The sequence below is a fragment of the Papaver somniferum genome, chromosome 8 (assembly GCF_003573695.1).
Source record: "Papaver somniferum cultivar HN1 chromosome 8, ASM357369v1, whole genome shotgun sequence".
NCBI lineage: Eukaryota > Viridiplantae > Streptophyta > Magnoliopsida > Ranunculales > Papaveraceae > Papaver > Papaver somniferum.
This window is the reverse complement of record NC_039365.1, coordinates 140,516,318-140,532,882: the sequence shown is the minus strand read 5'-3', so window position 1 is coordinate 140,532,882 and position 16,565 is coordinate 140,516,318. Positions and strand designations below refer to the sequence as shown.

The window sequence follows — 16,565 nt, the reverse complement described above, 5'->3', positions numbered from 1 at the left end:
CTTCGAGTAGAACACTTGAGTCGCTTCAGATGCAAGGATAAACGGCTCATCGGACACTCTAACTTTATTTTTCATCTTGGATAAGTTGACCTTTATAACCTTTGAAACTGCATCAACCTTACACGCATTCTTATCTCCAACACTAACCCAATCACAACAGAAAACAGTTTCTTCAAACTCCATGTAATTCAAGACGATAATCTCTTTAATAACTCCGTAATAAGTTATTTCTGCTTCCTCGGCCGACTTCGCTTTCAGTCTTGTAAAAGCTTTCATTGATACGCCACTGTTTTGCGATATATTCTTCGCCTCACAACCTAGTGTGCTAAAAGTAAATCCATTGACTTGGTATTTCCTGTAGGATATTGCCTTGAAGAGGGGTCCTTGCACGAGTCTTTAAAGTGTTGAATCAGTCTCTTTGGCTTCTATCAACTATAAAAGTTCATGTTGGAGTTAGTATCACAACCAAAAACATAACAAGTTGGGATGAAAGATTTAAGATATCATGTTACCTCGTCGTGCAACCATACATGAAAACTCTTTGAGGTCTGCTGACCATTAGACGTGTTGCCGCTAACATAGGAATCATACTTCCTGCAACCACATAAAAATAGTATCAAATAATGAAAACATCTTAATGCATCAATGAAACTGCTATCTCAAATAAAACCAAATACATAGACATTGATACTTCAAAGAACAAACAAATAGCATAACTCTAGCATACTACACAACAATTTAAAATTCACATTGAAGCAGTAATGTTTACCTCCGCCAGTCATCTATCTCAAAATACTTGGATAAGATCCAGCTGTGGCATTGTTCAAATTGTACTTGAGTTAAAGTCATACTCTTTCCAGTACTTAGAGGCATCTCATCTGCAAACTCATAGTCATCGTCTAAAAAAGCCCGTCGAGTATGTTTATAAGTACCATCACCATCATCTGACATGCCATCCATAAAAAATAAGCTAGCTTCTCGCAACGAATACCCTCTCGCAATGCATCCCTCAATGTACCTTTTATTGCGCACCAACCCTTTAAAGCCTTTCATTAACCTACAAAAAATAGTAAAGTGTAGAAGCTGTCAAGGCCTTATCAAGCATGATTCTTATACTAAGTTGTCAACTTCATAAAATTTCAGAAGAAAAAAACTTCAAATATAAACTTTCTTAATCAAAGTATCTTACACTCAGCACCTGACATTCCATATAACATTCTCAAATTCAATTTAATCTATAAAGCAAGGGTTTGTACCCTCTATATAAGCACTAGCATAACACACATAGTAAGATGTTAAAAGACACAACCTTTCAATAATGAGAACTAACAGTTCCACTCCTTTTTATGGTTACCATTGGATTTTTATACTACTGTGTTAGTCCAATCATGCATTTAACAACTGAGTTCCACTAAATAATTACAACACTAGCACTTTCTAATAAGGACATTACGGATTCGCGAATAGTATATTCACAAAATAAAGTCATCCTCTAGCATAAAAGAAATTAATCATGACAGCACAATAAACAAAATTGCTAAACAGGGGAAATAGTCAAGTGGGAAATTTACCTCTCAAAGGGGTACATCCACCTAAATCTGACCGGACCGCAGATTAAAGCTTCATCTGCCAGATGAATCATCAGGTGGATACTAATGACAAAGAAGGATGGAGGGAAGTATTTTTCTAGAACACACATCGCCTCCACCAAACTAGCTTTAGCTTGTAAAAGATGCTCTCTGTTAATAACCTTCGCACATAAGATATTGAAAAATAAACTAATCCGGAGAAGAGCAACTCGCAGATCTTTAGGAAATGAAGTTGCAGTATGAACAAGCAGTGGAAACAAAGACTGCATCATAACATGGTAATCATGAGACTTTAAATTCTTCAACTCCGGTGGATTTATACCAACGTTGTTGCGAAGATTGGAACAGAAATTTGAAGGCACCCTTAAAGTGTTCAAAACTGTACAGAAAGCAACTTTTTCATCCTTTGTTAAGGAAAAAGACCCATCTTCCATTGTTGTCTTGCCCGTGTTGTCATCTTCTTTCAACCATAACCGCTTTTTAATCCCCATAGCTTCCATATCTTTACGTGCATTAAGACCATCTTTTGACTTGCTATTTTCCAGTACAGTATTAACAATGTGCTCAGTTATATTCTTCTCGGTATGCATCACATCTGTACAGTGACGAACTGTATTCGCTCCCCAATATGGCAAATCATAAAGAATAGACCTTCGAGAAAATAAAGAGTGATCGGAAATTTCTTCATCAGCATACCCTTCAGTACCTCTTTTACGTTTCTTTGATGGTGGTTTTCCTTTGCCCTGTTTGCTTTTCAAATTAGCTACCATCTCTTGAACTTGCAATCCTGTTAGTGGCCATGGAGCTTTACCATGCTCAATTCCTCCACTGAAGTTTGTTTTATCATCTCTAAACTTGTGTTTCGTTGGCAGCCATCTTCGATGTCCCATATAACACAACTTCTTACTATATGGCAGCCACTCAGCATCTGTTTCTTCTCCACAACTTGGACAAGCAAAATACCCATGAGTTACACATCCAAAAAGAGTCCCTAATGATGGAAAATCATGAATTGCCCATAACAACCTAGCTCTCATCAGAAATTCAGAACCGGTGAAGCTGTCGAAAGTCATAACACCAACATTCCATAACTCTTTCAACTCTTCAATCAATGGTTGTAAGTAAACATCGATATCTTTACCTGGTGCTCTCGGGCCTGATATCAACAAACATAACATAGAAAACTCCCTCTTCATACACATCGAAGGAGGAAGATTATACGAACAGAGAATTACCGGCCAACAGCTGTAATTGAGACCAAAGCATCCATTGGGGTTGAAGCCGTCAGTTGCTATACCAAGAGTAACATTCCGTGCTTCCTTAGCAAACTCTGGACAAAAACTATCCGCACAACGCCAAGCTGAAGAATCAACGGGATGACGCATTACATTGATATCTTTCTGTGCTCTAAAATGCCAAAGCATCGCCTCTGCTATCCATGGTATACTATAAAATCTTTTCAGCCTTGCAATTATTGGAAAGTGTCTCAACGTCTTCTGCGCAACTTGAGTAAGTTTTCTCTCATCATTGAAAACTCTTACATACCGCGGTTCTTGACATACAGGGCACTTCAGCAATGAACTCTTATCCTTCCAATAGAGTATACAATCATTCACGCAAGCATCGTAGGTTACATAATCCATCCCCAACTCTTGAATTATCTTCTTGACATCTGGAAACTTACTTGGCAGGGTGTTTTCTTCGGGAAGCAACTCTTTTATCAATTCTAACATTGCAGTCATACCATTATCTGAAATCGCATACTGAGTCTTTATGTTGTTCACCATTATCGCTACATACAACGCCGACTTTCCTTTAGGACACGAAGGATACAATGGTACTCTTGCTCGCTCGGCCGCTGATAACTTTTTCTTACAACACCCCTTGGTCCCAACATTCTCATCCACATCCACATTTGTTGTAACATTCATCATCCAACACCTGCTGTAACATTCTCATCCACATCAACTCCTTCTGTGACATTCACATCCATATCCATAGCAGATGTAACATTCCCATCCACATCCACATCTACTGTAACATTCCCATCCATACCTGCTGTAGTCTTATCCCTATGTCTTGACCGTGCTTCTACTGAACTTTCACCATGATGACGCCATGTTGTATACGTCAAACAAATACCATATTTGAGCAAATGCAATGATATCTCACTAAGTGAAACTGAACCTTTACCATTCATACAATTTCGACAAGGACATGAAAATAAAACCCTCCCACCACCATTATTATTGGCAAACTGTATAAATGACCTCACACCTTGTATGTATTCACCAGACTTACGGTCACACTTCATCCATTTCTTGTTCTCATCAGATGACATATTACCCTTCAAAATAGACTTTATAGGATCAAACCAAGTACTTAGTCCTAGTGGTGGGTTTGCCGAAGCCCTCATGAAAACGACAAAAACATCCTCTCAACGAGGAGAGGATGAGCTACAAGTAGTTCATAGAAAACAGATTACAAAGAAAACAGAGTTCATACATATCGTATGCAAGTTTTGTAACATTGTCTCAATTAACTGACTCACATCACATTTTTTTAAAAGTAAAAAATTAATTCATACTAATTGAAACCCTAAAACTGAAATTAAACAAATCAATTCATACTAATTGAAAACCTAAAAATAAAAGTAAAAAAAATCAATTCATACTAATTGAAATTAAACAAATCAATTCTTATACCTTCAACTTCAGCTCTTTGGAGTTTTTCAAAGTTCTTCAGTCTTTCAAACCCTAACATGAAATCAGAATATCAGTTAGTATATATCCTTCAAATCCTAAAACTTGATTTAACATATGATAAAACAAATACCTTCAAAGTTCTTCAGCTCTTCCACAGATAAAACCCTGAAATAAGATAAAGAAATCGTATCAGATTTATATTAGATAAAAATAAACCTAAAACGAAATCAGAAATAGAAATCACAATAGATTTATCAGATGGAAAAAACCCTAAAATTAAAAACCCCAATGAAAAAAACAGACGATGATTGAATGAATAAAAAATAAAAAAATAAAAACTTACGATTGAAATAACAGATCGAGAAATTTGAATACTAACTGATTTGAAACTTACGATTGAAATAACAGATCGAAAATTGTCTTTGATAAATTTCTGGTATCTTCTGCGGAACGAGATGAGAAACGAAGAGAGAAAGAGAAAGTGAAAAAAATGAAATGAGTGTACTCGATGAAACCCTTATCTCTTCACGAGCTCATCTCTTCAGGGGAGGAATAATACACTAGCTTAGTGAACTTGGGTGGAAAAAGAGGGCACACGGCTGAATGGCACACGCGCAATAGTATCTGTTACCGGCTCTAGTGTCACCAAGCGTGTGACTGACACACGTAAAAAATTAGCATGTTACTATTCGTAACAGTTTCCCCCTGTTACGAATCTGGAAAAAAATTCGTAACGGCTCCTCCCTGTTACGTCTAGGTTGTAATGGCCATTTGTAACATAAAAGTTTGTAATGACTGCTGGGCCGTTACAAAATTTAGTTGCAATTCGGGAAAAATGGTGTAGTGTTAGAAAAAACACTGGGAGACTAACTGTTGTCTTACTCAAGCCGGAAGAGATGACAACACACTGATTAGCAAAGAAAATGCCGATCTATTTGCTGACTTCATTAGAAAAGGTGGGTGTATGATTTTCATTTGGCGACAGATTTTACAAGGACAGATCTTAGGGATAAGATATTAAAAATTAGAATAGACAGAGTTGTAGTTTCTAAGGAACTCCTCCAACTTAAATTTTTTTCATGGAAAATCCGGAAGTATTAATGTTTCAGAAGACCGAAGTAGTTTGTCGCGCAATTTTCGATTAATTACCGCTGATTTTCAGCTCAAAGTTGGTATGTAAAATGTCTTGCGAGGACTCTCGCAAATAATTTTTTTCAGGCATTCCGCTCCTTATATAAAGTTAAGGCACATGGCCAAATTTGTTAACATGAATATCCTTCCCAATGATTATGAGTATAAACCATGACTGGGACTTTATCCATGAAGGGTTGATAAAAGAACTAAAAATTTATGAGCAACTTTATAAGAAACACTTCGGTAAAGATATTTCCAGTGAAGTTCAAAGATGCGCAAATGAAAATGGGTTTTGGGAGAAGGTAACATATGCATGATTCATTTTTTCAAATGCCTTTGAAGTTATTGTTATATTGATGAGGGAACGGGGAGAATAATACATCTTATTTTCCGTTGAGAGCGATTTGGCAGAGACCACTTGCAATCTCATTAGTCGCAATCGCAACTATTAGAGGAAAATTGAGAAAGGTCATTTTCCAAAAGGATACGTCATTTCCACCAGTAAATGATTTATACAGTTAACTGTTGTACAAGTAAAAAAAGAAACTTTTTGAGGAAAACTATACTAATAGATTAAATAGATGGAATCAGGAATCATTTGCATATTTCGTAATATTAAAAAGAAAATAATTTAATGAATTCATGTTAAAATTTCTTATTCCGTTTGTCTGAAACAAATAAGGAATTCGTGAATCAACTATCTACTGTTTTTATTCCTAACAATGTGCAGGAAGCATTAGCTCATCCAAAATGGAAGGCAGCTATGGAAAAAGAAGAGAGATCATTAAGAGAAAAGGGTACTTGGGATTATGAAGATTGTCCAGAAGTAAAAAAGATTTTGGGATGTCATTGGGTCTTCACAATTAAATACAAGGAAAATGGTAAGATTGAACGCTATAAAGCAAGGTTAGTTTCTAAGGGATACAACCAAACTTATCGGATAGATTATACTGAAACTTTTGCTCTTATAGCTAAAATCAACACAGTGCGAGTCTTGTTATCTCTCGCTGCAAACTTGGACTGGTCTTTACAACAGTTCGATGTAAAAAATTCCTTTTTGCATGGTGAATTATATGAATAAGTGTACATGGAGCTTCCTCCAGGTATTCCGATTTCTTCATCCCATAGTAAAAAGGTATGTAAGTTAAAAAAATCATTTTATGGATTGAAATAATATCCAAGATCATAGTTTGGAAGATTTACAAAGTCTGTGAGGAACTTTGGATATTTTCATAGTAACTCTGATCATATTTTGTTCATAAAGAAAAGGAAATATAAAATTACAACTCTCATCATATATGTGGATGACATGGTGGTGACAGGAAATGATCCAGAAGAGAGGAGATCTCTACAGAACTAATTGTCTTAGGAATTTCAAATGAAAGACCTTGGTTCGCTAAGATAATTCCTTGGGATTGAAGTATATCAATCTATTAAGAGAATTTTCTTGTCACGGAGAAAATATATCCTTGATTTATTACAAGAAGTAGGCATGTCAGCATGTCAACCAGTTCATACACCTATGGAAGAAAGGTTGAAACTATGCATTGAGCCTGATCAAGTACCCGTTGATAAAGGAACACGAGGCCAGATCTCGCTTATGCACTTAGTGTTGTTAGCCAATTTATGCACAATCCAGGAGAGCAACACATGTAAGCAGTTATATCTTGCGGTATTTGAAGTCTACTCCAGGAAAAGGGATTTTGTTCTCTAAAAAATGAAGATTTTCGAAGAATGGTGGCATATACAGATTCAGACTATACAGGAGAAATAAATGGCAGACGCTCTACTGCAGGCCACTTTACCTTTGTGGGAGGTAACCTAGTTACATGGAGAAGCAAAAAAACATAATGTTGTTTCACGTTCAAGTGCAGAGGTTGAATTTAGATGTATGGTGAATGGTATCTGTGAAAATTTGTGGTTAAGTTTCTTCTTAAGGATTTTGGGTTTCTTCTTAAGGATCCAATTCTTTTGTATTGTGATAATAAAGCTGCAAGTGATATTGCTCATAATCCTGTACAACATGATCGTACTAAACATGTGGAGGTTGATAGATTTTTTTATCAAAGATAAACTGGACAAGAATATTATTGAGTTGCCACTGATTCATTCTGAAGATCAGCTCGCTGACATCCTTACTCACTCAATATCGAGTAAGCAATAATTAAGTTTTCTGGATAAGTTGGGCATGTGTGATATCTATGCACCAACTTGTGGGGGAGGGTTTCATTCTATAGGATAGATACTCACCTTATTTACAATATATTATTTCATAGTTTATAGGTATTTCCTATATTGAGAATATTGAGCTCTATATATACCATAAGCTGTGTAACCAATTGAGTTATCTAAAATAAGAGATTCTACTATATCTTTATCTTTGCACTTCAAGTAAGAAACTGTTTGTTTTAGGCTTGTTTTATATCCTTTTCAACTTCATTATTACTCTGTTATTAGTTAATACAAATAGTTAGTATTTCATTATAAGACATTTTTGTTGTATAATTTGGCATAGAAAAACCTTTTTGTTCACCAGAGCAGTATACGATTTACTGTAGTTTAGAAGATCACTGAGCAGCATTAACAAGCTTACTTAAATTACTTAAACCAAGTGTTTACAGGCATGCGAGTTAGCATGTTAGTGTTTCTTGGTGGTCTGACGAAATTGAATGTTATTAGTACTCTGCTAAACCCACAACACATTCTGGGCTAACTTATTAATTATAAACCTCATAAAGGTTCCGAAAGTATGTTGGTTCTCAAGTATTTTTGGTAAGTTCTTACCAATCACTAGTCCCTAAATTGGAACTCTTAGGCCAACAAAAATTAAGATGCGCACTCCAATCAAGATTGTATTTTACATGTTAATGTCTGCATTACAACAATAACAAAACATCGAGCTGGACAGGTGAGGGAATGAACATAATAGCAGCCTACATGAAACACAGAGTGTACTGCAGCATCAATCAAATTTAAGATAGATCTATGACATAGGTGGATTCGTGAGTTCGATGTACAAGCATATAATGATCAGATGAGTTATATCCTTGCTCTTGATTGATCACCGCAGTTGTAACTGGGAAAGCTTGTGACTAGAGCTTGCAACCCGTTGGCCTTACTTCTGAAGCTTTTGTTACATGTTTACAGCGAATGAGAGAAAAGGCTCAAAACAAGCCATAATAGGTAATCCTTGTTATAATAAGGTGTTGTTATGATGTTATCCCTATTCTCATAATAAGGATCTTAAGGTATAATGAACAGGTACTGCAAAATGGAATCAGCTATAAAAGATAGAGCAGACAAACCAAATTATCTTTTATTCCAATTATCCGGAAGTCAATTACTTGAACCTAGAGTAGAATTCATAGACCCTTCCTACAACCAGACATTCAGTATAAATATATTCCTTCTTAATTTCAACATCTTTATACGATTAACATGTTATCATATCAATCCGTTAATATCCTTGCACAAGAAAGAACAGAAAACTCACACTAACAACAATAAACAAACAAACAAACAAAAAAACTCTTTAAATTTACAACTCACCAAATGGAAATCATCTATGGGGTTTGTGTATTTATTGTTGAGATGTTAACTTTATAAGAGATTGAAGCTTAGAAAATGCAGAGGCTTTATGAGGTGGACATTTAGAAAGAGCAATCTGCAAAGATTGAAGAGCTTCATCAAATTTCCCATATGCTAAAGTCGCACAACCAGCTTTCTAAGCTTCATATGCCATCCTAGCATCAATGGATCCTGTTTAGTTTCATTATGTTGGATTCTTTGATTAGAAATTTATGGTGAATTTGTGAATCAAGTTTTTGTGATAGAATACAGAACTCACACTTCAGATAGATAACTCTCGGACTTGAGATATTTTCCTTTTTTATTATTAGATTGTAGAGATGTTACAAGTACATGGCTATATAGCCTTACACATCAACTATCTAGAGTCTTCTGAACTGGTTAACTAAAGTTGGTGTTCACACAAGAACTTTGACTGGTTGTGAAAACACTAGACAACTTACAGACTAGTAATTTCTTTTAACCACTACACTAGTATTTACATTCAGAGAATTCTATAAAAAGTGTATCACACATTTCAACACTCCTCCTTGATACACTTTTGATCAACTCCCAGTAGTCTTCTTAGGAACTCAAATTTTGGCCTTGCCAAAGATTTTGTAAATATGTCTGCAATTTGTTTTCCAGTATTGCAGTAGTTGAACTCAATTTCCTTGTATGATGTTGCTTCTCAAATAAAATGATGCTTGATAGGAATGTGTTTTGTGCGATTATGAAACACATGATTCTTCGATATAGCAATCGCAGACTTGTTTTCACAGTATATTTCAATCGCTTGATTTTGCTTTTCTCCCAAATCTTCAAATATTCTTCTCAGCCATGTAGCTTAGCGTGCTGATTCTGCAGCTGATATATACTCAGCTTCTGTTGATGATTGCGCGACTCTTTCTTTCTTTTTAGAAGTCCAAGAAAATATACCATAACCAAGTGAAAATGCATAGCCTGATGTGCTTCGCATATCATCCACTGAACCAGCCCAGTCACTATCCGTGTACCCAACTAGTTTTGAGTCTGTTTCTGGCTTGTACCATATGTCGTACTCCTTTGTGCCTTGTAGATACCTTAATATTATTTTTTCTGCACCATAATGAATTTGTGTTGGACTTTGCATGAATCTTGACAGTAAACTAGTTGCATATATGATATCAGGCCTTGTTGCCGTAAGGTATAGCAAACTTCCAATTATATTTCTGTAGGTTTATGCATTTGCTTTCGCCGATCCATCTTCCTTCCTTAGTTTTTCATTAGGTACCAGTGGTGTTTCTACAGACTTGCATCCAGCCATCTTGAACCTTTTTAGTAGGTTTTCAATATATTTCTCCTAACATATGAAGATGCCTTCTTCTTCTTGATTTATTTCGAGTCCGAGAAAATAGTGCATTAATCTGAGGTCAGTCATCTCGAATGTCTTCATCATGTCTTCCTTAAACTCCTGAAGTAGAGATTCATTGTTCCCTGTATAGATAAGACCATCTACATACATAGAAACAATAAGAGTACCTGAATTTGTAGTCTTAATGTAAAGTGTTGGTTCATTTGGACTCCTCCTGAATCCAGATCCAATGAAATATTTGTCAATGTGATTGTACCACGCTCGCGGTGCTTGTTTAAGCCCGTATAGAGATTTCTTTAGCTTTCGCACTTTCTCTTCTTCTCCTTGCTTGACAAAACCTTGTGGTTGCTGTATATATATATATCTCTTCCTCCAACTCGCCATTTAGAAATGCTGATTTAACATCTAACTGATGAATTCTCCATTTCTTTTGAGCTGCAAGTGCCACAAGTGCTCTTATAGTGTCAATTCGTGCCGCTGGTGCAAATGTTTCATGGAAATCAACCCCTGGTTGCTGCGAGAAACCTTTTTCCACGAGTCTCGCTTTACATTTTTGAATTGATCCATCTGGATTAGTTTTGGTTTTGTAAACCCACTTCACACCAATGATTTCTTTGTCTTGTGGACGTTCGACACGTTCCCATGTTCCATTTTTCTCAATCGTTTTGATCTCTTATTTCATTGGATCAACCCATACACCTTGTTTAACTGATTCCTCAAAGCTCTCAGGTTCTGCAAATGCAAAGTTGCAAGTTTCATATAAGTCTCGCAATGATCGAACCTTTCCTGGTGTTGATTCTGGAGAGGATACTTCTTGCTGTGGAGTTAATGCTGGAGCTGGTGATTCTGGTGGTGAATCTGCAGGTGCTGTAGTCTGATTGCCGCCATCATTTTTATCATCCTGATTTTCAGTCTCCGCAGGTAGCATCACTTTCCTTCTGGTAATAATATCTGCCTCCCAATTCCATGAGGAATTCTCATCGAACTCAACATCTCTAATAATTATCATCTTCTTTGTTTGAAGATTGTATACTCTGTAGCCTTTGGATTGAGAGCTGTAACCCATGAAAATACCTTTCTTTTTCTTCTATCTTATGTCTCTTTTCTTTGGGGATATGAATATAGCATATACACCCAAATACTTTGAGATGTTTTGCTGACGGCTTCCTGTTGCTCCAGGCTTCAATTGGAGTCTTGTCTCTCACTGCTTTTGTTGGACATCTGTTCAACAAATACACTGCCGTGTAAACAGCTTCTGCCCAGAATGTCTTTGGAAGACCTTTTTCATACAACATAGACCTAGCCATCTCCATTACGGTTCTGTTCTTCCTTTCCGATACGCCGTTTTGTTCCGGTGCATAGCCTACTGTTAACTGGTGTTCAACTCCTTCATCTTCACAAAACTTGTTAAAATTTTTAGAGGTCTATTATGTACCCCTGTCACTTCTTAATACTTTAAGATAATGACCACTTTGTTTTTCCACCAAATTTTTGAACTTTTGGAAAACTGTAAATACCTCAGACCTCTCGTGCAAAAAATAAACCCAAGTCATTCTTGTAAAATCATCGATGAAAAGAATGAAGTACCTGGATTGATAGAGCGATGGTGTCCTCATCGGTCCAAAAACATCTGTATGCATGAGTTCTAATGGTGCAGTTCCTCGCCAAGCTTGTCCATGCGGAAATGATAGACGATGTTGCTTCCCAAGTTGGCAGCCTTCACATACGTCAGAAATTTCTTGTATACAAGGCATGTCTCTTATCATATTCTTTTGCTGGAGTATCTTGAGAGCATGGAAATTGAAGTGACCAAATCTTCGATGCCACAACCATGAATCTTCAACTTCTACTTTCAGGGCAGTATTGCTTACATAATTCCAATGTAAAGGAAAATTTCGATTTTGCATTTTCACAGTAGCAATAATTTGATTCTTTTTCTTTCTATCATATATGAAGCATAGACCATCCGCAAAGTATAAAGAATATCCATTTTCGACCATTTGGACGACACTCAACAGACTGGTTTTCAAACTAGGAACTAAGAAAACATTTCGAATAAATTTCGTACCTTTTTTAGTTTGTACAACAATTGTCCCTTTGCCTTTCGTTTCAATTAGTTCACCGTTTCCCAATATGATCAGTGCCTTTTTGGATGTGTCGATGTCGCATAAAATGCTCTCGTCGCCAGTCATATGATTGGTGCAACCACTATCGACATACCATGTTTCATTTTTTTCTTCTGATGATGTTTGGCGGGCATAAAACAGTTTTGCTTCCTCCTCCTTCTCTTCTTCATGATAGTTGGCATGGAAGTTTTTCTTTGCCCGGCAATATTTTGCAATATGACCAAAACGCTTGCAATTGTCACATTTCGGCTTGCCCTTATGCCAGCAATCTTTTGTTCGATGATTTGGTATTTCACAAATCTTACAAGGTGGGAAATTTTTCTTTCCTGTCTCTCTTTTTACCCAATTATTATTGAGTTTATCTCCTTTATAATTTCCTTTGGATTTTCCGCCATCTTCTTTAGATTTCTGAGACTTGCCAAAGTTGAGTTTCGACTGAAACGCACTTTCGATTGGGGCTTTGTTACGCCTACTCAATCTCTGTTCGTACGCTTCTAAAGAACCCATAAGTTCTGTCACCGAGAGAGTCTTAATGTCTTTCGACTCCTCAATTGCAGTTACTATAGGATCATATTTTTCAGAGAGACTTATAAGAATTTTTTCAACCAATTTTTTATCAGCAAAAACTTCACCATAAATACTCATTTGATTAACTATATCTTTCACTCTAGAATAAAAATTCTTTGTTGTCTCAGAATCCTTCATTGTGATGTTTTCCAAATCTCTTCTAAGTGTTTGCAATTTAATGGTGCGTACCTTTTCATTTCCTTGAAACTCCTCCTTCAGCTTAGTCCATGCTTCTTTGGCCGTTGTAGCTCCCATAATCCTTGGAATGATTGTGTCATCAACCGCTGACTGAAGAGTATATAGAGCTTTAGCATTTTTTTGTTTTTTCTCCTTCAACTGAGTTTGTTGTTCCTCAGTCAAATTTGCTGTAGTGTCTAAATCAACACCAGTTTCAGTTATGTCCCAAAGATCTTGAGAAACAAAATATGTCTTCAATTTTATGCTCCAGAAATCATAATTTTCACCGGAAAATATAGGTACTGCAATTGATGATTGACTACTGCTTGCCATGATTGTAAACGGAAGTGAAACGCCCGATTAGATCGAACGTTGTCTGATACCACTGTTGGATTCTTTGATTAGAAATTTATGGTGAATTTTTGAATCAAGTTTTTGTGATAGAACACAGAACTCACACTTTAGATAGATAACTCTCGGACTTGAGATATTTTTCTTTTTTATTATTAGATTGTACATATGTTACAAGTACATGGCTATATAGCCTTACACATCAACTATCTAGAGTCTTCTGAACTAGTTAACTAAAGTTGGTGTTCACACAAGAACTTTGACTGGCTGTGAAAACACTAGGCAACTTACAGACTAGTAATTTCTTTTAACCACTACACTAGTATTTACATTCAGAGAATTTTAGAAAAAGTGTATCACACATTTCAACACATTACTACCTGAATTTATCTTTGATGATGAAGTAGAAGAGGTTCGTATACACTCCAATTATGAAATCATTTTTCTGCACCTGAATTACTACCAGAACCCATTTCCTATTCCCTTTTTCCACTCTCTCTCTCTCTGAAACAGATCAGTAAATATTGTCCTTGATGATATTGTCAACCTTGACTCAGTCGTTTCCATATACATCGTCGGATATTAGCAGTTTACTTGGAGATTATTATCGAACCTACTCGAATGGGTCACAACTCACGAGTGAGTAAATTCATTTTCACCCCATTAGAAAAGAGTTTTTTTATTATTTTTGTTTGTTGTCCTTCAACTACTGGAGAAAGATCTAGCAGCAGTAAAAAGGACCAAGGGTTGCTCCTTGAGAGTTGAAAGAAGTAACACAACATAGAGGCATCCGTGCCTATGTCATTCAAATCACAAGATTACCAAAACTTCTGGTGTAGTGAACTCTTGGAGAATATACTTTCATTGATGCATACTTCCATGTTGCTTGTAAGCACAATATTAGGACCAGAGCAGAGAAGTACATCATAAAATAAATAGACAGTAAGAAAAGAAAAAGGATAATGATGGCAATGATATTCATGTGTTAATGCATCATTGACATGCATACTGGACATGTTACATGAGTAAGAAATGACTATGAACCAGTGGTGATTGTAAGACGGATTTTAAGAGAGCACGACCCACAAGGAAGTGTAACAGTGGCCGGTATCGAGTCAGGTCCGCGTATAAATATCTTAGTCGCATCCCTACCCAATGAATATACCATATCTTCAATTTCAATTGAATCAATGAAAAAATAATCGCCACACCTGCATTCATAAAAGAGTTTCAAGACCTCACCAACTTCTTCTACCATCATCTCATCTAAACTAACATCTTCGGCAGTTTCTGTATCTCGTCTTAAATCCCTCAATTCATGATCGTATATTCCACGGGTCTCTGAGTCCCTCAAGATTTCCCAGGCTTTTTTGCACCACTAGAAATGTTTCTAGTGATTCATGTTGAATATCTGAGGCCTTGGTTGTTGCCCGCATTTTATCAGGATGGGATTTTAGGGCAGCTCTCTTGTAGTCTGTGTGAATCTTTTCATAATCAGCATCCTCCTTCACTGATGGAATGTCATAGTGAGTTTTCAGGACAAATCTTTTACCATCCAAAATCATAGCTTTAAGTTAATTAACCACGCCGCTTTTACTGCAAACTCAAACAAAAAGAAAAGAGATGCAAAATGAGACCATATAGATAGAAGAATATACTGCAGCTGATAATAGAAGTTCTTTATATTTTCGTAGTAATGAGAAATTTAGTAATTGCATCCATTTTTATCTCATCTTGTCAGATGAGAAATTGACTTAGTCCACGTGATTCTACTGATTTGGTGGGTTAGACGAAAACCAAACCGCATGAGCATTTAATAAATTTTGAAGAAAAAAATATAGGGTTAGTTTTTAATTGAATTTTGGGATATTTAATGGTTGGTACCCGATAAATGTCCAACTCATCAGTTTGGTACCCAACATTTATAAAATTAAAGTTTGGTACCTGAACTGTTAGTTGACTGTCAAAATACTCTTTTGACCAATATATTTTTTGTTCTTCAATTATCATTTTTTTTTTGAGTTTATAAATTTACCCCTCCTTCAACACCTTATCTTCTTTCTCCTCTTCTATTGGCGACCAAACCTGTTAAAACGACTGTTTTGCTTGAAAACAGTTCAAAGCAGTGCCGAAAATATTCAGGGACGAGACAGGAAGGTGCTTGAGAACAGTTCAAATCGAATTGACACGGACAATGAAAATAGTTCAAATCAACAATGGAAGAAACTTTCTCCAAACTGATCTCAGGTGCAATATATCAAATTGAATTTACAATATAAAATTTCTTAAATTCTTTCACCCGTTAAATTTCAATCTTGAACAACAAATTCTGAAGTATCATGTTGCTAATGTTTTAATTGGGTGACATTTAGAACCAGAGAGGTTTGAAAATTCGAACAATGGTGTAAATTGGTTACAGATAGACAATAACTTACTAGGATATAAATACATTCTTTAATGTCAAAACAAACCTTATACAAATCTCGACATATTTTCTGTAGCAGTTCTCCTTTCAAAGATAAAAGTTATGGAACCATTTTTTCTTCTCCTTGTTGAATCAAACACAAAGATCCATGATAGTAATAGTAGAGGATGAAAGAGAAGGGATCTGGATTTATAACACACTGATTACGTATATATGTTGTTGAAGATCAGTTCAAAGGAAGAAAGAAAAAACAATTTGTTGGGTTTTCGGTGGTGGAAGATAGGAGACGGTGGTGAAAATGACAATGTTAATAGGAATTCCAAAAGATAAAGTTGTGCATTACGGTTTATTTATGTAAGGACCCTCGAGCTCGTCAACGCTATTAAACTAGTCAAGAGATATATATTAACCGATAATAGCTCTATTAGTTTAACACGAAGGTTGATAATACGAATTAATCTAACAACGATCTAGATACGAAACTAGTACCATTGGATATATCTCAAAAAGTGATACGAAATGGACTGCTCGCACGCGTCATTCGGACACTGGGTGAAGAAGATTTATCAA

General features: G+C 36.0%; 1 protein-coding gene and 1 pseudogene across 1 annotated transcript; both read right to left on the bottom strand.

Annotated features, from left to right (window-relative positions):
• Positions 1–396: 396 nt before the first annotated feature.
• LOC113306110 lies at positions 397–3,520 on the bottom strand. The gene is made up of 4 exons (XM_026555087.1): positions 1,572–3,520; positions 770–1,057; positions 531–594; positions 397–432 (listed from the first exon to the last, which is right to left on the bottom strand). The coding sequence occupies exons 1-4, from the start codon at positions 3,518–3,520 to the stop codon at positions 397–399; spliced, it is 2,337 nt and encodes a 778-aa protein (XP_026410872.1).
• Positions 3,521–14,483: 10,963 nt separating this feature from the next.
• On the bottom strand, positions 14,484–16,259 carry LOC113302417 (annotated as a pseudogene).
• Positions 16,260–16,565: the final 306 nt, after the last annotated feature.

Bases quoted from the DNA above. Each gene is read 5' to 3' on its own strand.
- LOC113306110 (XM_026555087.1), bottom strand. From the start codon at position 3,520: ATGAATGTTACAACAAATGTGGATGTGGATGAGAATGTTGGGACCAAG. The intron at 595-769 runs GTAAACATTACT...ATGTGGTTGCAG, and splicing joins GAGATAGATGACTGGCGGAG to GAAGTATGATTCCTATGTTA. The intron at 433-530 runs GTATGGTTGCAC...GAACTTTTATAG, and splicing joins AGACCTCAAAGAGTTTTCAT to TTGATAGAAGCCAAAGAGAC.